Raw genomic sequence first — 25,703 nt, forward strand, 5'->3', positions numbered from 1 at the left:
GTAAATGATTTCATTAGGAAGTTACAGTTTTATTGTAATAGACTAAGACAGCTTGGGTTGGATGCGGTAAATCGCCGGTAATTGTGTGGAAATGCCTTCTCTTGCGGTACCGTATGCTTGTTCATTGAACACTGATGTCTGAAGTACACAATGACATAAGCTGTTTGGTTTCCACCATATTTTCAAAGCTCATATAATGCATGTTTATATGCGTAGAGGCCCCGTGTTAAGCAGATCTCTCTCCTGGGACGGTGGAAAGTAAACCCTAATGAGGACGTAGTTACATCTTAAGAGATCTGTGATCATTGGATTGTAAATAGCAAACCCTCCAGGAAACGGCTTAAAACTGCTACTTATTTTCCAATCCGGCCATTCCTATTATTCAAATCTATTTATATCATTATGTATCTGCTGTTAGTGTAAGAACTGCACCAGCTCATCTGCATAAGACAGTATCTATCTGCCCCTAGTAGCGCCTCGGGAGACGAACAGATGGGAGTGTTTAGCAACCTTACCCACCTACCCCTCCCACACACACACACACACACACACACACACACACACACACACACACACACACACACACACACACACACACACACACACACACACACACACACACACACCACACACACACACACACACACACACACACACACACACACACACACACACACACACACACACACACACCTCTTTTCCCCACCTCTCCTCTTCCCTTTCACTCCCTGCGCACCCTTTCCACTCGCCAAATGTTCAGTTAACCTGTCAGTTCTCATTGCCCAAAATTCAAGATGCCATATGCCTCTCTGTGACTTCTAACCCTCCGCCGCTGCTCTTCCTGTCTCCTTCATGGTGACATGAAAGTCCCCCTGGAAACACGAGGAAGTCTCTCCTCTGCTGTTTGATTCAGAACGGCTGGCTGAGATCACAGCGATTGCGGGCGTAGCTTGTCTTGTATAATAAAAGCAGTCACTTAGCGTTACACGAAACAGCGGGAGCGCATTTACCGCGGCGGCATCGCCAAGACTTTTGATGATCTACCTGGGTAACACAAGAAATGACTTATGATGTGTTATCCTCACCAGTGTAGTTAGCATCACAAGGACTACAATGGGATTTCTTTTTAGAAAGATTAAAAAAATAAATGATATTTGGCAAACACACATTTATATAACTTACACAGTTTGTTGAGCAGGATAATCTCCACACATTAAACCATTTTTTATGATTTTCAAAGTATAAATTATATCGCCAGAAGGAAAAAAGCTAACATTAGCCTATGAACAAACTACATCACGGTCGCATGGCTAAGCTAAAGGCGGCTAATGTTCGACATGATGGCGTTTAGCCCTGTCATTTAGCCAGCTGTTAGCAACCACCGTTTTTACGTCATATAGAAGTTTCAGACATTCACCAGTGGGGTATTTATTACTGACGTGTGCTATGTAGGATAACAACACGTGAACATCTCTTAAACTAGTGTTAACCACTGACCTTACTTCAGGCCACAAAACAAAAATATGTTCAGAAACGATTGACTTCAAGACGGGAGAATGCTAACTCATTTCCTGCACCCCTCTATTTACTACATCGTAAGAATGACTGATGAACCTCTAACATGGAACTCATGTGGTCTCATCAGCTGGAAGAGTCTTATAAAGCCTCTTCTATGTGATCGCATCCACTGACGGACTGTCCACTATATTCCAGGCCATGTGCCCTTGCGCAGAGGGCAGCTCCCAGCAGGCCTGGCCATAGTGACCGTTAGTTATTGTTTATAAGGTCATCCCCACCATAGGGGGCAGCATATTCATTACACCCACCCCATGGCTCTGTTTGTCTCTGGCAGTCTGTTTCTCTGTGGGCTCCTGTCAGAAGGTCAGAGGCTACTTACTATCATCCTCCTCTTGTCTTCTCAACAGGCCAGCAAAGTCATAATGCCTCTGGAAAGAGTTAAAAGGTTAATAGCCTTCATCAAAACACAAATGGCAAGTTTACGTGACAGATGGGGCCAAATGTGTAATGATCAGATTGTCCTGCAGGCAGAGGCACCAAGCTTTGGTTAGATCTTTGAAATGAGAGTTGCGACACATATTGGATTACTTTAAAAGGAATAATCAACACCTTCTTTCAGTTCAGTACAATCTGGTGCTAAAGCCCTACTGGGTCTGGTGAGAAAGTAACTTATCGAGGCCAATATTAGCTAATGTCAGCAAATTTAAGTTAAGATATTTCTGTGTATGTGACATCACTGAGCCAGTTTAGTGACATCACTTTGTACCCTTTACTTTTATCCCACAATTGACACAATCATGACTATGTACAGTATGCCGACCAGCAGCCATTGGCTACAATTGACACATTGTCTATGAAATAACAGTGTCTGCTTTGAGAGTAGCACAATCAGTCAATATTCATCGAGGCAGACAGTTCTCAAACATTGGCCAGTTGTTTATACTTTATAAAGCAACACAGGCTCAGGCTTTAAGGAATTGATCAAGTAACAATGGGGAACATACTCTGGGTCTGGCCTCTCAAATGTGAGAATCTGCTCAATCTGTTCATATTTGTATTTTAGTGCCTCTACAGCTCTTTATTTGTATCATACTGCCTGTGCTGCAGCACCTCTTTTCACCCTCTGTCTGAAACCAGAGCCCAGTCTGCTCTGATTGGTTAGCTGTTGTGATTGGTCAACAGCTTAGAGATATCCTGCCCCTTAGCCTATCACGTACAATGTGTTGGAGCGCTAGCCAATAGAAGTGCAAGTGTTACATAGTGATGTCATTATGTTATGGAAGTAAACAAAGGAGTCCAATGGAGGCGTTTCAGGCAGGGGGGGGGGGATGTGTGGGAGAGAAACTCCCTATGGAGGGAACACAGGGATGTTAGCCTTTGCAGAGCATTTAGACACAAACCTGTAGACCCCTACAGGAAAAGGAAAACCCCGAAACATAAATGGCCTCTTTAACTTTACAAATAACTTCAACCCTTTTCGAGGTTTAGACAAAGAAATGGACTAAACAAGTCGATGAGGATGTCACCTTGGGTTTTAGGAAATGGTAAGGTTAGTTTTGGATGTTTTTTGATGTGTACAAATCCAACAATCGAGAATAATCAGCAGTTTTATCTTTTAAATGAAAATGAACAGCCTCAAATGAAACAGTTTACAATCATCTAAAAATGTACACAAGTGTGGCATATATGCGGAACATTTCGATGCTCAGATCCATTAGTTTCCAATGAGTGGTGCATTCCCCTGAGCTCCCCTGCAGCAGCCAGAGGACTCACTGACAGTCCACAGCCACCATTCAAACACAGATCCTTTTGTTTCTGCCTCCCTTTCTTCTGCCAGGGTCTCTGTGCGCAGTAACCCACTGACACCTCCCTCTGATCTGCCTCCCCCTTTCTCTCCCCCATATGCATATGCCATTGCCTTTAGAGTCACTCTCCTGGTTGCCACAGTAACCAGCTCACCTCTCTCTCCCTCTTTCGCTCTCTTCGTCTTTCTCCCTCTCACAATGCACCTGAATCTCTCTCAGTCTGACAGAGACAGGAGGAATCGGAGGGAGGCGTAATTCAGAATGATTGTTGCACAATTGTCTTCCTTTCTAAAATGTGTAACCATGCACGTGCCAAAGAGCAGACAAGGCAAAATGAACGAGGGACATACAGCAGGGAATAAAGACATATGAGACCATTGTGAACAAGACCGACCACAAACCAAGCTTCCTTCCTCACACAGACAGACAGACTGTCTTCCCCACTTGCTCCAGCCATATTTCCCCATCCCCCATAGCAGTCCTCCCACCCCCTTCCCCCCCCTCTCCTCTGCCTCGTCGTCTGTGAGTGGCACTCAGGTGGCTGAGTCTGGCCATACAGCGTCATCCCTTAGACAGCCATTTTTGTGTGTGTGTCTGTCTGTGAGCACTGAAAAAACTGAACCGTTGACTTTTATTAAATGTATTATGTCATCAAATGTAAAATAACTGTATTAGGTAGTTGAAAGCAATAATATTAAGTTGACCCTTATATTTTTTGTATGTCAACTTAATAGTATTGCTTTCAACTAACCAAATACAGTTATGTGAAATATGTTGACATAATATATTTATTTAAAGTCAACGTTTAGGTGTGTCTGTCTCTCTGTCTGTGTGTCTGTGTGTCTGTGTGTCTGTGTGTCTGTCTGTCTGTCTGTCTGTCTGTCTGCCTGTCTGCCTGTCTGCCTGTCTGTCTGTCTGTCTGTCTGTCTGTCTGTCTGTCTGTCTGTCTGTCTGTCTGTCTGTCTGTCTGTCTGTCTGTCTGTCTGTCTGTCTGTCTGTCTGTCTGCCTGTCTGTCTGTCTGTCTGTCTGTCTGTCTCTCTCTCTGTCTGTCTGTCTGCCTGTCTGTCTGTCTGTCTGTCTGTCTCTCTCTCTGTCTGTCTGTCTGCCTGTCTGTCTGTCTGTCTGTCTGTCTGTCTGTCTGTCTGTCTGTCTGTCTCTCTCTGTCTGCCTGTCTGTCTGTCTGTCTGTCTGTCTCTCTCTCTGTCTGTCTGTCTGCCTGTCTGTCTGTCTGTCTGTCTGTCTGTCTGTCTCTCTCTCTGTCTGTCTGTCTGTCCGTCTGTCTGTCTGTCTGTCTGTCTGTCTCTCTCTGTCTGCCTGTCTGTCTGTCTGTCTGTCTGTCTGTCTGTCTGTCTGCCTGTCTGTCTGTCTGTCTGTCTGTCTGTCTGTCTCTCTCTGTCTGTCTGTCTGCCTGTCTGTCTGTCTGTCTGTCTGTCTGTCTGTCTCTCTCTGTCTGTCTGTCTGTCTGTCTGTCTGTCTGTCTGTCTGCCTGTCTGTCTGTCTCTCTCTGTCTGTCTGTCTCTAAATGCTCCCAATGCCCAATTACCCTGTCATGACCTCCTGATTATCCCGACAGAACAGCAACTGGTCGCACAATGACAAACAGAGGCGAATATAAATCAGTTACATGGTTCTGACTGTATTTGTGGAGACCATCTTTTCCCAGTGGGTAGTGGCATGTTGAATGCTCTCCCGGTGATTGTGGTAATTCAGAGCAATATGGTAATAGGGGTGCTGATGGCTATTCTCCTCACACCAGAGACTGTTTTTGTTCTTTCATGAGCTGTATTACATTGAAGCTTTAATTGGTTATTTTAGATTGCGGGCATCACAGCTGATACATTATAAAAATCAGCTCAGTGATCATTGATTATCGCTTTTCAGAGCATGCATCATAAATTAGAGCATGATTGGCTCATGCTGTTTTATTTATTTAAGCTAAATACAATTAGCAAGGCGCAATTGCTCTTGAAGGCACAATCTGTGCTGTCTGCTATCCCTGACACGACAAGAGGTCTTCTCAACTGAACCATTTTTTATTGTATCTAAAATAAAAATATTAGGAATAAATTAAACAAAATAGCATATATATATTAGTGTGTCTTTATAACCCTAACCCTAACTCTTACCTTCAGTTAAAATTAGCTTGGATCCAACTTAGATCTTTACCTGTGATCAAGTTTCTGGCAAAAGTAGCCATGAACATCCACAAATTGGTTATATCAAAGTATCTGTCGTGTTGCAGAGACAACCAGTGATATGGTTAACCACTGGTTCATCATCATCTTATCCAATTAGACGATAGGACAAATCTCCAAAGTCAACTGAAGCCACTCCTCATTAAAGTCCCTCCCTATAGTTCATCATCTCTAGTGGTCACCTAGACAGGTGATAGTAGTGAGTATCTACCGTAGCTCTAAAGACGTGTTTTCTTTGTATTGGGATTCCCCATAACTCCACTCATTTACAACATTACATCACATTACATTGCATTTAGCTGACGCTTTTATCCAAAGCGACTTACAATAAGTGCGTTCGACCAAGAAGATACAACCTTGAAGAAAACAGAATCATATAAGTACATCAGGTTTCATAGAGCTAAAACATTTCAAGTGCTACTCAACTGGCTTTAGATAAGTCAGTCCTTTATTAGTATAAAAGTGCTTTGTTAATAGTTCTATCGCTCGAAGTGGAGTCGAAAGAGATGAGTTTTCAGTTTGCGCCGGAAGGTGTGTAAGCTATCTGCTGTCCTGATGTCAATGGGGAGCTCATTCCACCATCTTGGAGCCAGGACAGCAAACCCACGTGTTTTTGCTGATGGGAACTTGGGTCCCCCTCGCAGCGAGGGTGCAGCGAGCCATTTGGTTGATGCAGAGCGTAGTGCACGCGCTGGGGTGTACGGTTTAACCATGTCCTGGATGTAGGAAGGGCCAGATCCATTCGCAGCATGGTAAGCAAGTACCAGTGTCTTGAAGTGGATTCTAGCAGTTACCGGAAGCCAGTGAAGGGAGCGGAGGAGCGGAGTGGTGTGGGAGAATTTAGGAAGGTTGAAGACCAGACGAGCCGCTGCATTCTGGATGAGCTGCAGAGGTCGGATGGCACATGCAGGTAGACCAGCCAGGAGGGAGTTGCAGTAGTCTAGGCGTGAGATGACGAGAGCCTGGACCAGAACCTGAGTCGCTTTCTGTGTCAGCTGGGGACGTATCTTCCTGATGTTGTAAAGCGTGTATCTGACAGTTTGTTATCTAGGGTCACACCCAGATTCCTTGCAGTCTGAGTCGGGGAAACAACAGAGGTGCCGATGTTGATTGTCAGGTCAAGAGTGGGACAATCTTTTCCCAGAAGGAAAAGCAGCTCAGTCTTGTCAAGGTTGATCTTGAGGTGATGAGCAGACATCCACTGAGAGATGTCTGCTAGACAAGCAGAGATGCGTGCGACGAAACTGTTTCCATAAAATGTCTAAAATAGTGACAGTTTGTCATTGGATAGATTGCCAGGAAATGTCAGAGGATGAATGACTTGTGTCGCTGGTTCAAGTCCTGGATCGGAACGACTACGGAGTGTCATTTTAGAGACTTCATTTATCTTTGCAATGCCTTGTGTATGTGCATCAACTACCAAAAGAATGCCTTTATACATCAGAACAACACCGCACCATTGACTGTGGCATGTTTTTGTTGGTCAATGGCACAATCCCTATCTGTCAGACTAAAACTAGCATTGACTTTTCCGGCGGGTGTAAAGTAGAGCCTTTAGTATTGTGGAAGAACAATGTAGCTCTATGGTGAACAACCGACAGTAGTCACACTGCTTTATGTGAAACGCAGTGGTTCAAAAAGTCAATTATTCCAGTGAAACAGTGATCATTCTCTCGGATGTCCGTCCATCCATATGTCCTTCCTTCCTCCGCCCGTGCAGGCTGGTGTCTGATGGAGTTTATGGGCTTCATCAGCGGCTAGGTTGTTTAACGAGGGCAGGGGGACGGCGTGGCACTAATTGCTGTGTGTGATTTATACCAGGCTGGGACCAGGCGGGAACACAGGCAGCCGTGGTTCTCTGAGAGCAGCTGCTTCGCCCAATATTTACTTAACCCTCCGCTGGCGGGCCTGGCACCGGCGCCACTGACGACGGGTCTGTAGGGAGCCGTTTCACTGCTGAGTGTTGTGTATAGCAGCAGGGCGGGGGCCGTTTTGGGGGCTGTGCTCCGTATGGGAAGGTAGATTGGAGCAATTAGAGGGAAGTGTGTGATTGGTCTCCTGACAATTTGGCTATCCAGCAGGAATTGTTGCTAGGTGATGTAATCACAACCTCTCTTCAAAATAGTAGGATTTATTTAGATCACACATTCATGTTGTTTTTTTGTAAATGGGTTCCCACAAGATGCAAAGGTGTTATTGTCAGATGAAAAAAAATGTTAAGTATTGTTGTTAGCAATGAACATTTTAAATCCCAGCCCCATAAACAGTGCACCGTACAATGAACCAGAGGTGTAAAGTAACTGAGTAGATTTACTTGAGTACTGTACTTAAGCTGCACCTTTACCAGCTTTGATCACACTTTAATGCATCAATATTTATAATCAAAACATATCATATATATTATTCTGAAATGGACCAATCTGCACAATGACTACTTTTACTTTTGGTACTTATGTATATTTTGATCCCAATATTTTTACTTGAGAAACATTTTGATTGCAAGACTTTTACTTGTAACAGAGTATTCCTACACTCTGGTACTTGGTAAGATCTGAGTACTTCTACTTTTACTCAAGTACAAGATCTGAGTACTTCTACTTTTACTCAAGTACAAGATCTGAGTACTTCTACTTTTACTCAAGTACAAGATCTGAGTACTTTTCGCACCTCTGCAAAATACTACAAACAACAGAGAAATAAGGAGGTAAAATAGTGCAACTATGTACAGATAAATACCCACATCTGACAGAAATATATCAAACAGAATATGACTACTGTTTTACTCTGCACGGATGAACAGAAGAGTCCTTAATGGTGATTAGCCGCACTGTGAGGGTGCTCCTATATTGAGCAGCATGATTTGTACAGCGCTCACTCTCCTGTCATGTGTTAGCAGCGAGAGACACTTCCATCCCACGCCTGTCTGCCCGGCTCATCTGGAGCGATAGTCTGACATCGTGGGGTTTTGCATCCACTACTCAATTAGTCACACCTCAAATAGATTAGCAGCAAGAGGTGGCTGCTGTGAGAGATCACTTCAAGATCCTTAATAACATGTAAATATTCACACATTGAAGAGGAAACAACGCACTGGATCAGTCCCGTCCATGAACAGTCACATGAGAGGAGTCTGATGGTGTCTCCACAGCAACATTGATTGATATTCTTCAGGTGGAGCAGCTGTCAGGCAGCCTGACCACTGCAAGCTAATGCTCTGCGGGGGTAGAGAGGGGAGAGGAGGGGGGGGGGACAAAGAAAAGGCAAGAGATGAAAAGCAGGGAGGCAGAGGGGACGGCGACAAAGGAAGGGATATAGATGTGAGGAAGGGGAAATAGAAAGAGATGTATAGTGACTTTGAGCCTTTGTAGGGAAAGGTGGAGAATGTGATACCATGGAAGAGGGGTGTGTCTCCATTCTCTGTGTCGAAGGCTGGTGATTGTCAGCTGATATGAAGTACATTGACTCAAGTACTCTGCTGTATTACAATGTTAAAGTACTTGAGTATTCATATTTAATGCTACATTCTCATTTGACTTCACTACATTTTGGAAGCCAATGTTGTGCTTACTACATGTATGTACTTCACAGATTCCCATTATTAGCCGTAATGACTCGCGTTTATGCGTTTTATAACATTCCAGCAGATCTTCATAGATATGAAAACTACAGATTCTTCATTCGCCCGACTAATGTTGATGCAGGTACACCATTTGGACTCTTACTGAAATGTGTCTGTTGTTGTTTCATTTGTTTGTAATGGTCTTTGAAGTACCCATCACTTCATACAATAGTGAAATGTAGCTTCACCTCAGCAGCTACATACTATTTATGCCTGCATTGGAATGCGTCAAAGAAATGAAGCTACTTTGTAAGAGATGTGTTTTGATGTAGATGGAATGTGTTGATGATGTATAGTTGTTTGTGTTTTCATAAATGGAATAATGCAGGAGGGAATTTGACTGCCTCTGCATTGGAAGTGTTTCCCGGAGCAGACTGGAGGACATGTGATGTGGAGACACAGTTGGTGTAGCTCGGGGCCATGATCACAGGCGACTCATTAGAGAGCCGTCTCTTCACGTCCTTCTTCATAATCACTCTAATGTGCTCGGCCGGCCTTTCATTTATAGACTTTCATACCCACAGCATGTCAGGGCGCTTCCAACCTGTCAGCATTTCTTTTTCAATTCCACTTCCATTAGTAAATCAAATAACAGAGTAATCCATGCATAGATGTGTACTGTCCGTTTAATACAGTTAATGAAGTCTTTACACTGGCTTCCTGTGTATCAAAGAATAGATTTTAAAATACTGCTGCTGGTTTATAAAGCACTGAATGCTTTAGGCCCAAAATACATTTCTGACCTCCTGCTAAATGATGAACCATCCAGATCTCTCAGGTCTTCAGGGACTGGTCAGCTTTCTGTCCCCAGAGTCAGAACTAAACATGGTAAAGCAGCATTCAGTTATTATGCTCCAAATATCTGGAACAAACTCCCAGAAACCTGCAGGTCCGCTGCAACTCTGACTACTTTTAAATCCAGGCTGAAGACTTTTCTTTTTGTCGCTGCTTTTAATTGAACTATTCACATCTTAGACTGCACTGTAACTTTTATCCATGTACTTTTTCTTTTAATGTTTATTTTATTAGCTTTTCTTTTTAATGACTGATTTTAAATGCCATTTTCTTAATGTCTTTCATTTTTTGTAAAGCACTTTGAATTGCCTTGTGTTGAAAGGTGCTATATAAATAAACTTGCCTTGCCTTGCCTAAAGAGAAAAGGGAGATGAGTTTTATTAACATGCGAATGAAATTGTTCTTAATTCACATGTAATACTATCTCTCTATCTTCACATCTATGTCCAAGAGTCTACGCAGGTTCCTGGTTCTGGTTTGCTATTGCTTTGAAGGGATAACTCAGACGCTGTGAACGGTAGCTCCAGCTTCCTGTTTGAGTTCAGCACCATGGAGAGCTCCTGAAACTGCAGACTGACAGAAAAACCTTTTCAGTTTTAACCGTTAGTTATTATGTGTTTTATTATATTCTTGGAGCAATATGACCAAAGTAGTAGTTTATTTTACATCAACATGTATTGTTTTGTTTTCTAGCTCAATGATCCAAAAGTGATATACATATCCGTTTAAGTCAAGTATTTTTCTCTACCTTTTTTATTGCTGAAGTGTTTCATGAAAACGCGAGCTAGATTATACAAAACAATTGAAATTTGTATTTGCTTATTTAGGTTTTCCAAGACAAAATAAATTGCATTTAGTTTGTTTTAGATATTCATATTTTATTATGTACCTTTAGATCTGACACTTTTACATTTGAAATATGCATATGGTAGTTTCCTCAGATGAGATTCTGGTGCAGTCCTTCAGAGTTTCCTGAAGACAAACAAAGAGTGCATTGTGACATCTGCACTATATTTAAACAATCACTTGTTTGTGCTACGAAGATTTAACGAATACCATTTTTTTTGTGATGAACTATGTGAGCAACTGTAAGAAACAATTGCTTTAAATCCACCACCATTTGTTGCTCTCACTGAAACATTCCCAATGTAGCTGGGTTTGAGGGTTGCCAGATTATTGATATGCATCTTTATAAAAGTAGCTTTTACAAACCTGGCAACATTTAAAACTGACGCCACCCTCTGCCTTGTCACTGGTCATTCAAATGTCCCCAACATCTTCCCAAATCTTCAGACATCCAGCCATTATCTGCAAAATCGTTCCCTTTATAGAATACAAAAAAGGAGGTTGTTCTTCTTGGTGGGGGTCAAAAGTATATTTCAGTGCACACAGACCTCGTCAACTTCCTCCCACACTCTTCCTCTCCACCTTCATCTCTCTCCCTCCATCCCTCCCCTGCTCAGTGTGGCTCCTGAATATGTAATAAACCTGAATTACTGAGACCCTCAACCGTAATGACGGGGAAATCAGACAATTAAATCAGAAGGGCTCCGGCTTTAAGTCTCACCTCCCCCAGAGGAGCCAGAGATTATTTAAAGTGGCACACTGTTTGATTATCTAATCCTCCTCTTGCCCCCTCCTCTTTACTCGCACAGCGCCATCGCCTGCTCCACTTGCCACCGCAAATTACCATGAAACACCGATGAGCACTGTATTTAAGTCCTTTTCCATAAGCGGGAGTCTGGCTCCGTGAAGTCTCGAGGGAACGGCACTATGGGAGTTACTCTTTACACTCAGTTATCCCAGTTTAGCAAGCGCTCAAAGGGAATGTCATCAACACTGAGATGTGTACCTTTCTATGAAATCCACATACATTATCAATGAAATTGGTACTTATGTGTGCAAAAACATATGAACATGTTTTAATGTATGTTGTTTATTGGGTTAAAAAATCCACAACAGATACAAAATAATATGCAGTTCAGAAGAGACAAAAAACCCACTGGGGAAATATGAAGCCTCCACCTAAATAATGTTAAAATGTTATAAAAATCACAATTACACAAACATTTATAATGTTAATATCGCATTAATGGATTAGAAATCAGAATTCATTTCAGTGATATAATATACTTTATTCTGAAAAAAGCAATTCTGCACAATTACTTACTTTAGTTATGTTACTTTGAGTACATTTTGAAGCTACATATTTTACGAGTTCTTGTTCTTCTTCTTCTTCTTCTTCTTCTTCTTCTTCTTCTTCTTCTTCTTCTTCTTCTTCTTCTTCTTCTTCTTCTTCTTCTTCTTCTTCTTCTTCTTCTTCTTCTTCTTCTTCTTCTTCTTCTTCTTCTTCTTCTTCTTCTTCTTCTTCTTCTTCTTCGGCGTTGAGTGGAATTGTTGTCAGGCTGACTGATCATCTAGACAAAGTGACAGATTGTGATTGAGTAGATAGTAATAGCTTCCTTTATGCCTGCCAGTGCAGCACACACAGAGGTTCTCACAGACAGAGCCATGAATATTCATGATTATACAGCTGAGGCTCAACACTGCTTCATTTAGCGTTAGCCAGAGAGAGGCCAATGATAGCATTGTAAACACACAGTCATCAGGGCTTTAATAGCTGGACTCCAGTTCTGGCTAAATAGGCTCCACATGCATCCACACACACACACCACACACACACACACACACACACACACACACACACACACACACACACACACACACACACACACACACACACACACACACACACACACACACACACACACACACACACACACACAGATAGCTGTTGTGCTGGAGACTTCCCTCCTCAGTTGTGCCTAAAGCAGACACACATGTGGTAAAGTGCTTACACAGCTGGTTGAGACTAGCTGGTGTAGTATTACACTGTTCATGGTTTGATTCAGTTTGATGAGATAGAGTTTCATCGCTCTGGCTACACAGACAGGTGTGCCCACAGGAACGCAGGAGTAGTGGTTCCTATTGGGGAGCTAAGATACAAACACTGGACAAAAGGGGCTGTGTTTGCAGAGGGAGTAGTGTGAAATCTGATAACAGCCTCGAGTGATGTCAGCATTGGTCGGTTCTGAAGACTACAGGATAGATGTAAAGTTTGGTCTTGAGTGTTGTGCAATAACCTCTCCATTGACAGTGCATCTGTCTCATTACTGTGTAACTGTGTATATGTACATTAGTCATGTGTTAAAGTTAAAGGTGGGGTAGGTAAGTTTGAGAAACCGGCTCGAGATACACTTTTTCTTATATTCCATGGAATGCTCTTAACATCCTGATAGCAATGAATATCTTAAGTGCTTTGACAAGAAATCCATTAAAAAATGTCATCTGTGGAAGCCGACCAATCATCTGAGCCGGCCCGGCTAAAGTAACTGGATGGGCCTACCTGCCTGTCAGCCTTCCATCTGTGCACAAACTTATCTCGTGCCCTCATTGGTCATGTGGGCGTTCCTGTGTGTTGGAGGAGGGGCTCTGTAAGGAAGTGGCAGATTTTTTCCGGCTGTGTATTTTCAAATTCTAACGCACTCAAGCTGGTTTCTCCAAAATTACCTACCCCACCTTTAACTTTAACACATGACTAATGTACAGTTACACAGTAATGAGACAGATGTACTGTCATCACATAACGGCATGGTAATACACGGTTCGATTGCATTAAATATTACATATCTGCCGTAGTTCGCTATTTATAGTGCCCTGATCAGAAGACTTCTAGACAAACAGGAAGAGCTGCCACCAAAACTGAATACGTGACGTGGATCATAAATATATCAGCAATTAAACAAAATCTTCAATTTCTCTTCACAATATAAGTCTCTTTGCAGTATCAATACTAATTCGGCTGACTTTTATATTTCATCCAATTGGTATATTGGTATATGTACACCATAACAGACCACAGCTGATAGAAAGGGACACCTGGTGGTTAAAGCACGTTATTGAAATGTATTATTTTCATTATTAGATATTAATAGGAGACACAGACAGACAAACTAATAAGGCTTTATTCAAACATTAAAGAATACTTTAGGTTAAGGTCTTATTTTGAATAAGAAAAAAGCTTTGGGGGTTTAAATAATAAGCCTGACAAAGTACTAATATATTGCTTTCCTGCAATGTTAACTACTGTATGTGTAAGCACTTATTTTAACTGATATTATACATATGTATTATACTCTTATAAGATGTATGTAGATAGTATAAGAAATGTGCAGAATACGACAGTTTAATGGTGGAGGTATACACACATATTGATAGATGTCTTGTAATGCACTGTTGAGGAACCTGCGACCCAAGTTTTTCATCTCCGGCCTTGTCAGGTATTGAACATTCAATAAATAAAGAACACAGAATGATTAAATATAAAACACAGAATTTGTGTGATTATACTAAATGATTTACAAATAAACACCACTGCATATTTACAACTGTTACACATGTTGATGTAACGCAAATGTTCCAACTTGGGATCAATAAAGTATATCTTATCTTAAGATGATCGATGGCTACTGCCATATTTGCAAAATGTGCCTCTGAACCTTAACAAGTGCATGTTTCAGGCTTATCAATTAACAACAGGAGGGGTCACAGACATAAGACCAGCTGTTAAATAAAGCTCTTCTGACCTTAGCTGGCATGTGGGTATATATTAATGCTGCCCATTATGGACCCGTTCAAATCCGGTTTTGGACAGTCTGCCGTGGTTCCATCCCATTTCAAAGTGCTGTTCGACGCTCGGCGTAACCCACGGCGCACACTCAAACATCCAATCACAGAGCTTGAGGACTATCACGGGGTTTGTCAAGCGAAGCGGAGAGAATACTTACTTCCGGGTGTAAAATTCTCTAAAGCAAATAAGCTGCTCCGACCCTCGGTCCTGACGGACTCCAACTTGTGTTTATTAATCAAACAAATAAATAAACACAAGGATAATTGTGTTATTGTTGAGTAAATAACAATGTGCGGTTTAGAAAAGAATACAAAATTAGAAGGAAAAAACGATGAAACCATACAGATTTCAGTATTCTGAGCCCCTACTCTCCCCATAACTGACGGTAACAAAAGTCCTACATTATTCAATTAAAATAAAGAAGTAAAAACAATAAGTGTGGCTTGATATTGAGTAAGAAAAAGGTTGAGAAAAGGTTTGAGAATGGATCTGCGGAGAGCATTTCGCCGCGATCCCAACTCCTCTATTACCAACGTTCAGGGAGTTCTATGCAAGTCAATGGGACGCCCTGCCCGTTGAAAACTGACGCTCAAGGGGTACCCTGAGTGACGGGGAGGGGCCCTGACCGTCCGTCAACATGTGACAGGTTGGGAGTGAGAACGTGTTGTATAGTATAGTACGGTATAGTATGGTATAGTTTGGTATAATATGGTATTGTATGTTGTCACATCAGATCGTGTCGCATCGTATTGTATTGTTAGTTTGAAAATGAGGTTGGCATTGTTGGTGTCCAGTGGTGATAAGCAAATGCACCTGAATAAAACTTCAATTCTGCTAAAGATTGTGATATTTAAATGATGCCATCTAAATGATCTATCATGAATCATTACTGATTATTAATGCCCTTCTTGTATTGTTTCATGGTTCTCTGTGATTTTCCACATCACTCTGACAGTATCTAAAACTGCTCTTCGTTTTAACACGACAGAGGAATGTGGGGCAGCGTCGAGGCCAAGCGCCTCAGGGTTTAAGCTTCCCTGTTGCCTCCTGATTTGAATATCGTTCAACGTCCATTTGCATCTAGTTTTAATAGCGGTTTATTCAGTCAAGCAGAAAATGACATCTTTATCTGTGGTTGACATATGAGGCTGTTAGCCCCGGGCTAGCGTGGGTCTAGTTAATGAGCAGAGGGATGCTGCCGCTGATTGGGAGCAGTAATACAAATTCCAGCCATTTTATCTGACTCAACTATGCAGCGAGCAGACCCGCACTGCTTCAGGTTTGTAGCTCAGGTGTGAAGAGAAAGGAGGAGAGGTGCTTGGTTTGAGTGCGTATATTTTGTATTCCTGTATTTGTATACTCACTGGGGCCCAATTTACTTCAAAGTCTTTATGGAGGGCAGAGAAAGATTCAGGCAATTTATTCCCAAGGAATGATTCCAGAATAAAAACCTTTGACAAGGAAAACAGAAAGAAACATTGGTCAGAGAAAAATCAGAATCAGAACACTTAAGTTATACTAGAGGAAATAGGTTTTTGTTACAGTTGCTTAAAGTAAATATGCTCACATGGTAAGAAGGAGGAACCCCTCATCCAGGTCTGATAGACATGCAATGAATGCCATGTTTACTGACCCAAATTGCAATATATAAATCAAAAATGAAACATTTCAATGATTTATTTTGTATGGATGATAATGGTTTATCATACTGGAATGTTTGGGTATTTGTTTGTTAATGTGTCTGGACAACCATGAGGGATGGGTCATGTAGATGAACAAGTATGTATAATATAAACATCTATGAAGAGTCTATAGAACAATAGGTACAATCCTATTGTACACCTTTCAGCACAATGTATTATGTGACATTGATGATAATTGAAATCAAAGTAAAAGAAAAATTGCTTTATTTTCTCACTTTATTTTGATATATTTATTTTGCATGTGTGTAAGCGTTGAAACATTTGACTGGACAGTATACCTGTGTGTTTCCTCCCGTCCACCATTTACAGTACACTCTGGGAATCTTGCTTGGTAAGCAACAGAGGTCTGTGTGTTGCCATGCCAACCACAGCAGCTGTCAGGTTGCCTCCTGTAAGAATGACAAATGGTTTTTATTAGAGGGTCTCTAAATTGGTGGGATCCCCCGCTCCATAGACATGCTTATCCCAGCCTGATCAAACTGGAGTCAGTGTGCCAATAACTGTGAGCGGGCCTAATTACAACACAGGCCCTCCTGGGCTCATCATACACTCATTATTACTCACACACCACTCTGCATTCTGGCGCCAGTCACTGTGTGACATTTTCATAGTGGGAAACAATGTGGCGCCGCATATGGCAGTGTTATGGCGGCAGTTTCCATTTTACTAAATGTGAATTCAATTTGACAGTGCTTTCCAAGAATCTTTTGATGAATGTGTAACTGTTACATCAATACAATTTCCAAACACTCATCATCAGGGAGTTCCATGTTGTGTGTCTATCATAATAAGAGACATATTATTGTTGCTTTGAATGTTACAGATGCAAACGTAAATAAATTAGAGAATTGCATTACTTTTGATGCAGATTATTGAGTATGCAACACCAACATCCTCCCAAAAAAATTAGAATTATTTTATTTATAAATAAATTCCAAGCACAAATTGATCTTACATTGCTAATTGGTGGGTTCATCTTAAAATATCTTGTCAAGACACATTTTCAAAAAGAACATGTTTGAAGTATTACCGCACCCTATGTTTTTCTATTAATTTACCACCTCAAGATAATTGTTTTAGTGAATCGTAGTGATTGATGCTGCGACTGTACAGTATGAGCAGCAACCCTATTTTTTTTCATGTTGTATGACTTTGAGTAGCCAAGGTTACGGGGACACTGTACTGTCTCCAGGGACCACACTCCCCTCACTAATACACTCCAAGACAGTTACACAGGCGGAGGGGGTGCACTGCCAGCAGAGTGATGAGGAAGCAATTTATCTGCATTGTTTAGCTGACTCCACGGGTTTCTTGCAAGGGGCGTCCAGACTGTTGGTGTTGATAGGTCAGAGCTTTGAAAGTTCAAAGGCAAGGCAACTTAAAGCACATTTCAGCAGAAGGCAATTGAAAGTGTTTTACAAAAAATATGAAATGCATTAAGATTATATTTAAATACATGTCAAATCAGTCAATAATGCTTCTCCATGTTTAGTTGTGACTGTTGAGACAGAAAGCAGGCCTGTCCCTGAATGTTCTGGATGGTTCATAATGGAGCAGAAGATCAGAAAAGTATTTTAGCCCTAAAACATTCAGTGCTTTATAAACCAACAGTAGTATGTTGAAGTCATTCATTTGACTTACTCAGTGCTTCTATTGAAACATAGTCCCCTAGTGTTGCTGTTTTCCATAATCTGAGCCAGCGGAAGCATGTAGATGTTAAAGATTAAAGGGCCCCAGGATGTAGCCTTGAGGAACTCCGCATGTCATAGTTTACCGCTCAAATGTGTAATCACCCATAGAAAGAAAGATTTTCCTATCCTTTTATTAGGATTCCAACTGATGTACTACTGTGGCAGAAAGCCCCTCTGAGTTTCCAGTCAGTCTATAAATATGTTGTCATCAACTATGACAAATGCAGCACTGACATCTAATAATACCATGACTGAGACAAAGAGAAAATAGAAGTCTGAGCTCAGGTGACACAAGGAGTTGTAGGTGTACTGTACTGTAAACAATGAAACACTTAGAGGATTGCACTGCATGCAGATCTGCTAATATGTAAACAGATTTACTCAAGTCAGTTTTTAGTCAGTAGCTTCTTACAATATCTTCACCGCATCTCATATGCTGTACTGACAGCATAGAGTGTTAGGAGCAAAGACAGAGGGACTGGGTTCAGATCTGTTATACTGACAGATTTTTTTTGATTGCTCTGCTTAGCTCTGATCTGACTTTGCATATGAAAGTCTTTTTTTCTTCACTGGGAGCGCATAGCTGTAAGCTAATTTGTAAGTCATTTTAGATGACAGAGAGTGGATGTATCCCAGAGGCGCTCTTCCCTCTTGATCCTTTATTCTCCCTCTCTCTGTCTCTCTCTCTCCTACACATTATACTAATAAAACCTGATCGGGAATTCTTTCCTTTTAGTCCTTGCCACATTAGCCAGTGATTCCAGTAACATTACCCCTACACCAGAAGCAAACTGCAAAGATTAACAATGTTATTGTATGGATATGATTCAGTCTTTACTTACTGTTCTAATTAAGTCTCACAAACAAGTTATGTTTGAGGGAAGAGTAAAGTGAAATTTGAATGAACAAAGAGTCTTCTTGGAGGTTTAGTGTGGCTTATATGCGGAATAATTGAAGCTATTGAGTAGGGATCCAATGAAAGGGTCTTGTGTTTGTGACTTCATCGATGCCAAAGCAGCTGGGCGGGCCGACGAAGAGAAGAGGATACAACTGACAGTAGATGAAGTGAAGGCATGGTCAGAAATGTACACTTAAATACAAAAAGTCATATTGTAAGCAGCCAGAACATCTCTGCAGCCCCACAATACTTAAATCAAAATTATATTTTTACATATTGCTTTTACTGCAATTTGGATATTACACTAGTCCAAATAAGAGTGTGTACCTCTTGTTCTTCCCTGTGTTCTTCCTCTACTTCTCAGTTTCTCCTCCCACTCCTCTCTGTCCTCTCATTTCTTCTTTCTCACTGCACCATTACTGTTGTCTGTAAACATGTTGGAAGTCGCCACTCCATCCATTGTCTGCGAATGTAAGAATCTCGAAGTGGCCAATCAGATTTCTTGAGATTTTCTTGAGAAACCAAAATAAATGTTGATGATGTTAGCAGTAATGGATGATTGATTGTTGCATATAATACAATGATCATAGATTGCACCTCCTTCCATTTGTCTAGCATGCACTGTGCACAGGCTGGTACCAGCAGCCTTCATCTGCGTTAAACTGTCATGACAAGACAAAATGAGAGTAATTCAACACCCCATAAAGTCTGCATTATGATATCTCTACCAATATTGCCTTAATCCCCGAGCATATGGCGGCCCCACTTGATCCCCGTCCCAGATTGGCTTCTCCATCATCGCTGACAGGAAATACCCCGGCAGCCACCGGCTACAGCACACACATCACTCCTCATAAAAACTGACTGCCTCCCTCCACTTCTATGCGTTCACACACATTAGCATAACATTAGCATTATATGAGCACAGCCGACCTGCGCAGCCATGGCTTATCAAAGCGCTCTGTGATCCCTCAGAGAGCGAGAGGGAGAGAGAGCAGAGCGATGAGCTACATGATAACGAGCTGTGTTACACTGCTGCACAACACACAGCCTTGTCACAGAGCCTCAGAGCTGCGCTGCGCCAAATGGGCTGCAGCAGATGTTTGGTGACTACAACCACAGAGCTGCGTTACTCACTTGACTTGCAAATATTTGCTAAGAGACTTCAAAATTGGATTTTCTGTATCTGTATTTAAGGTATTCGAGTGCATAAGACTGAATACACACAGAAGGACTGTAGAATGTTATTGGTTATAAGATGTTGGTTGTCTCCTGTGATGAAATCTGGAGGCAACTTATTCTTTTTTGTTTGTTTCATGTCTCACTTGCAGTTTTTCAGACATTGCTTTTGGTAAAACATGGATACAAAGTAGATTTGATCCAAGTGGGCATTTTCAGGATTGTATTGATTTGTTGTGAGGTCCCAACGTTCAGTGTTAAAAAACGATATATGATCCAGTATCTTGTTCCTGTGTCAGCACTACTAATGTGTATATATAGATCCACATTCTCTCTCATCATTTGTATTTTTAACAACATTACACATCCTTAACACTCCTGCTCACAATGTGACATTTCAAAATAAATAAATCACATAGCAAAGTATCTATACTAGATCATGGATAGCTCTTTTCATTTATATCACAAGATATAACAATATTTTTTTAATTTTCTACACTATTCCTTTTATTATCAATTACCATATTTAGGAATCAAACACATTTGGTAATGAATTCCATGCCACCATAATAAACTTTTCTGATGACTGTTGAATAGAATATTGATGTCTGTCTGTACAACAGTTCTTTGAGGTATAGTGATATTTGTAATGGGGCATACTAGAGAATAATATGTATTGTTTGTTTACGCTTAACCAAGCCAAATCATTATTCCTGATACAACTGTATGATTCAATGCTTTTATTGATGAAAAAAACCCTTGCAGACATGATGCACAGTGTTTTATAGCAGCCCATTTTTACCACCATTTGATCTAAGACATTTTCCTATCAACAGTCACTAATAGCCTTGCATCTGTTACGTGAATATCTAAATATTTTTATCGTCAAGTGTAACATTTGTGCAGCATTTGGAATCAGATGCCATACACTTCGTATTTTCTACATTAAGAACCAATTTATTTACTGTTTTCTGTAATCTATTTACTGTAACTATTTGTTTAGAAAGTGCCATTTGTAAAAACAGAACCATAAACAACATCCTTGAGGCACTTACGTGTATACTTAAGAATAAGTTTATACTTAAGAATACAATGTACAGTAAGCTGAGTGGGGAGTCATTAAATGAGGACAGGTGACAGATCCTGCAGTCGAGCGTTCAGTCTGCAGGCTGTGTTCGCTCTCAGATGGACTGTGTTGTACAGACTCTAGAAGCTCAACACTGTTCAACACTATTCTGATTGACCATACATAGCTTGGAGGTCAAATAAAGGTGAAATATCTGGACTCTGGTTGGCCCACAGGTAGTAGCCATGTTCATGGGTAGCTGTTTTAAATTGCATTGTTCATCAGTAATGTTGAATGATGTTTTATTTTCCAGTGTCACGGTTTCTCATCACATCCACCGGAGCCCTGTATATCCTGGATGTGCAAATGGAAGACGGGCTGTACAACTACAGGTGTATGACACGCCATCGGTACACAGGAGAGACTCGACAGAGCAATAGTGCCCGCCTCATTGTCTCAGGTAACTCAAACACAATTATATGGATATATGTTAAAATTGTGCATTAGCATCACATTCTGTAGCTCTTTCAAATTGTTCTTTTTGGATCTAATCTGTTTTACTGTAAAAAGCCAATAATGTGCTCAGTATTAGATGATCTGGTTTCATTTAGCTTTTAATTTAAATGTTGATTCTGGTTGGAACGACACAGTGACAGCAGACCAATTGGAAATAGATCTTTGCTTCTAAAGAACATCTGGAACATGTGATTGAATGGAGAGTGACAGCAAAAATACATGAATTAAAGAGGAGATGACATGTGATAAAGGTCATCAGAGTTTATAGGGATGGCTTCAGGACAGAACATCTCCTCCCTTACCTCAAACCCATACAAAGGGAAATACTTTACACATGAAGAGTTAACTTGTTACGAGGGGTTCTACTAAACCAGTGAAAACATGAGGTCCTCTTGGACTGGGTTTAAAACAGTCCGAAGGGCACATTGGGTCTCAACAGAAAATATATTAAGTTGCATGATGGAGTTAATCCAGATAAAACATAAATCTCCCTGTTATTCGATATGTATCAGAATGTGGTTTATTTGTATTGAGTGTTGAGACAAAAATAACAAAAATCTCTTACTGTACCCTAATTCGCTCATGCAGACCCCACCAACTCAGCGCCCCACATCCTGGACAGCTTCGAGCGTCGTGAGGTCATGGGCTCTCATCGAGTGGAGTTGCCCTGCAAGGCCTCCGGTCACCCCGCACCCAAATACCGCTGGCTAAAGGACAACCGGCCGCTGGAGCCCGACCCTCGCTTCAGACAGAGTGTGACAGGCCTGCTGATAGAGAGAACCCAGCCCGGCGACACAGGGACGTATGTGTGTGAAGTGTGGAATGGATATGGAAACGCTGAGGTGGCTGGCATGCTGCTGGTTATAGGTCAGTGACCCAAATCAACCCAATAATTCGTTGATTGGGTTGATTTTCAAGACATAGCCTCAAATAGCGTATTTCTTTAATTACACGGGCTCTTTTTGAGTTCATAATTGCATCCCAATGCCAAGTATGGCAAAATGCATTGAACTGTATGTACCCAAATGGTGCACATTTGGGTACCAATACGTTGATTAGGGAACGCTGGACACTTCTCACACGATTGCTATCTTGGAGAAACCCGCTGCGTTTAGTCTGTACAAATAAAGGTTATACAAATGTTTTTCTTCAATATCTAATAAACCACAACACTGTTGCTGAAAATAAATCACTGTTTTTCAAACTACTACTTTGCTAGCTAGCATTAAAGTAAATATTCTCACATGGTAAGAAGGAGGAACCTTCCTGTGAGGGCACAGCGGCAGTGTGGGCAAGTGTTCACAGTGTACGACATGTAGTGTTCTAAGGCACAGCAGTAGCCTTTTAAACCTTCACTGGCAAAACAATCATGATGCCTTGATAAAACTACAGAAACACACATACGTCCAAATATTCGAATCATCTGTTAAAAACATCAACGGTTCTCTCTGATCTACAGAACAGCTGAAGGTTGTGGTGAGCCCGCGAAAGGTGAAAGGCAGCGTTGGGAGCCAGGTGTCACTGTCCTGCAGCGTAACAGGCTCAGAGGAGTACCACTTATCCTGGTACCGCAACGGAGAGCTCATCTACCCCAGCAACAGCGTTCGCATGACGGGCCAAAACAGGGAGAATCTGGTCATGGCTGGTATGGCCAAGAGCGATGGAGGAGCCTATCAGTGTTTCGCCAGACACGCCAAGATGTCCGCCCAGGACTTTGTTCAAGTCATCCTGGAAGGTGAGAATTCACAGTGATCTTACTGGAGAGGTGTTGGTTGCAGGAGATATTATACAGTACTTTGTGTGTATAATCTCTTTCTGTTGTGAGTACCAGTATTGTGTATGCAAAAGTAAATACAAACTGTCTGTGTGTTCATGTTCCAATCAAACCTATGTATGTGCTATTTGGTGATGCAGTAAATTTTCTGATAGGGGCTCACAAACTGTTGCACAAGCTAGGCTGCTGTAATTTCTACCTCCCATGAACACCCCAATGTAAGGAGAATATTGATAATCAATGATGTTGTGGAGCTAGAGAAAGGAGCTGTATTAATCTACTTTACACTGATACTGCTTTTAATACAGAAGACATGAATCTATTGCAATTTAAAAGCAAATCAGTCTGGATTCTGAATAGATGATCAATGACAATAATTATTGAAGAGTAATGACATAAACATCTTCCTCCCCCTCCCAGATGGTACCCCCAAGATCCTGGCTTCATTCAGCGAGAAGGTCTACAACATCAATGAGTTTGTGTCACTGTCGTGCACGGTGAAGGGCACGCCGGAGCCCCGGGTCTCGTGGACTCTGGATGACGAACCTGTGATACGGGACAGCCGTCACCGCATCTCCCACTACAGCAACACCGAGGGCCATGCGGTCAGCCACCTGAACATCAGCCAGACCCAGGTGCCAGACGGAGGGGTGTATCGCTGCATCTGCAACAACTCGGCCGGGACCGTTTCCTACCAGGCGCGAATAAACGTAAGAGGTGCTTGTCAGATCAACTCTTCCAACACACCATCACATACACATCAACATGTCCTGATTTATTCTGCTTTTGTACCTTTTTGATCGGCTACCTTTAGAGTGCCTGGAATTGTAGAGGTTAAAAGAACGTCTGAGTAAGTTATTCCTTTAGAAACGTGTTATTGTAGCATCATGGCTAATACGATCAACCATCAATGGTATGATCATTAATGTTTATAAAGCCTGTCTACTGCTGATAGCTTCATATTGGGAGGACTTTAGGGTGATTTACTGTTAGCCTAGCTGTCTGGCTGTTGTCATGTAGTAGAAATACTGGGCAGCGTTCTGTGCTGGTTGCAAGACTACTTGTATTTCTCTGTTGCAGAGGGGGAAGGCTACATTCTGTACATTTATAGGTTTGATTTGATTGTGTTCATTCTTGCATGTTGTAAGGCTAATAGGGCGATCCTGTAGGCCTTAAGCGAGGGTCCACGGATGCCGAATGCAGTGAAGCAATGAAGATAGATCTCCACAGGTGCCATTGCAGGGAAAGTGTAATGACTGCTTCTCACATCGTTGGCTCCTTAATCGTGCTAAAGAGAGTAGCAACCCAGGATATGCTTGTGCATAAGAAGTACACTACAGAGCCTAGTTAAACTGTCTTCTATAGTGCTTTAAAGAGAAGCCTAATCGTCCATCTTCCTGATAGACACTGAGCTATGGAAGCCTATTGGGTATTCTGTTGGTTTTTCAGAAGTGTGTGCGAAAGCTGGCAACATGAGTAATGGTTTTGATAATAGCTTCATGAGTGGAGAAAGGGAACATTCCACTCTAATGCTTGTCATAGGCAATTACAGCCAGAACCAAAGAGGTTGGAGCGCAAGGTAATAATCACTACAGGATAGGATAGAAGGGTACACGAGTCCCTGGTTCTGCATAAAAAAGAACATGGAGAAAAACAGAGCAGAAAGGGTATGCTGGTTATGATTAATGTACGATTTACGTTCCTTCGTGTTATTGCAAATAAATTCTTGCAATAATTGGTCAATCAGAATGAAGCAAGGCATGATTAAGAATTTTTTTTGTGGTGTCTTAAAAGCATACACAATACAACACAACTATCTTTTATACCACCCCCCCGCCTAAAAATCGTTTTAAGAGAGTTGTCTCTCCAATGTGTTCTTCAAGGGCCTGCCAGCATCAGATCAATGAAAAACCTCACTGCCATCGCTGGGCGGGACATGTACATCCACTGCCGTGTCATTGGCTACCCGTACTACTCCATCAAGTGGTACAAGGACTCCAATCTGCTGCCCTACAACCACCGGCAGCGGGCCTTTGAGAACAACGGCACCCTGAAGCTGTTTGATGTGCAGAAGGATGTGGATGAAGGAGAATACACCTGCAACGTGTTGGTGCAGCCGCAGCTCTCCACACACCAGAGCGTCTATATTACTGTGAAAGGTATGAACCTCCATCTGTCTCCACTCACAGTTCATGACTCAACATGGGATAGTAAGCCAGCACTGAAAAAACTGAAACACTGACTTTAATCAAA

The 25,703-nt window shown here is 41.7% G+C and overlaps 1 protein-coding gene across 4 annotated transcripts in view; it reads left to right on the plus strand.

Annotated features, from left to right (window-relative positions):
- Window positions 1-25,703, plus strand: part of dscama (Down syndrome cell adhesion molecule a) — a 99,498-nt gene that overhangs the window by 40,871 nt on the left and 32,924 nt on the right. For 3 of the 4 annotated variants that reach the window (XM_034226857.1, XM_034226855.1, XM_034226856.1), the window contains exons 4-8: window positions 21,474-21,620; window positions 22,265-22,543; window positions 23,136-23,411; window positions 23,871-24,167; window positions 25,334-25,609. In XM_034226857.1, the coding sequence (XP_034082748.1) occupies window positions 21,474-21,620; window positions 22,265-22,543; window positions 23,136-23,411; window positions 23,871-24,167; window positions 25,334-25,609 (1,275 nt within the window). The remainder of the gene's footprint in view (window positions 1-21,473; window positions 21,621-22,264; window positions 22,544-23,135; window positions 23,412-23,870; window positions 24,168-25,333; window positions 25,610-25,703) is intronic. The other variant, XR_004570072.1, reaches the window with a different exon arrangement.

This window comes from Gymnodraco acuticeps, unplaced genomic scaffold (assembly GCF_902827175.1).
Source record: "Gymnodraco acuticeps unplaced genomic scaffold, fGymAcu1.1, whole genome shotgun sequence".
NCBI lineage: Eukaryota > Metazoa > Chordata > Actinopteri > Perciformes > Bathydraconidae > Gymnodraco > Gymnodraco acuticeps.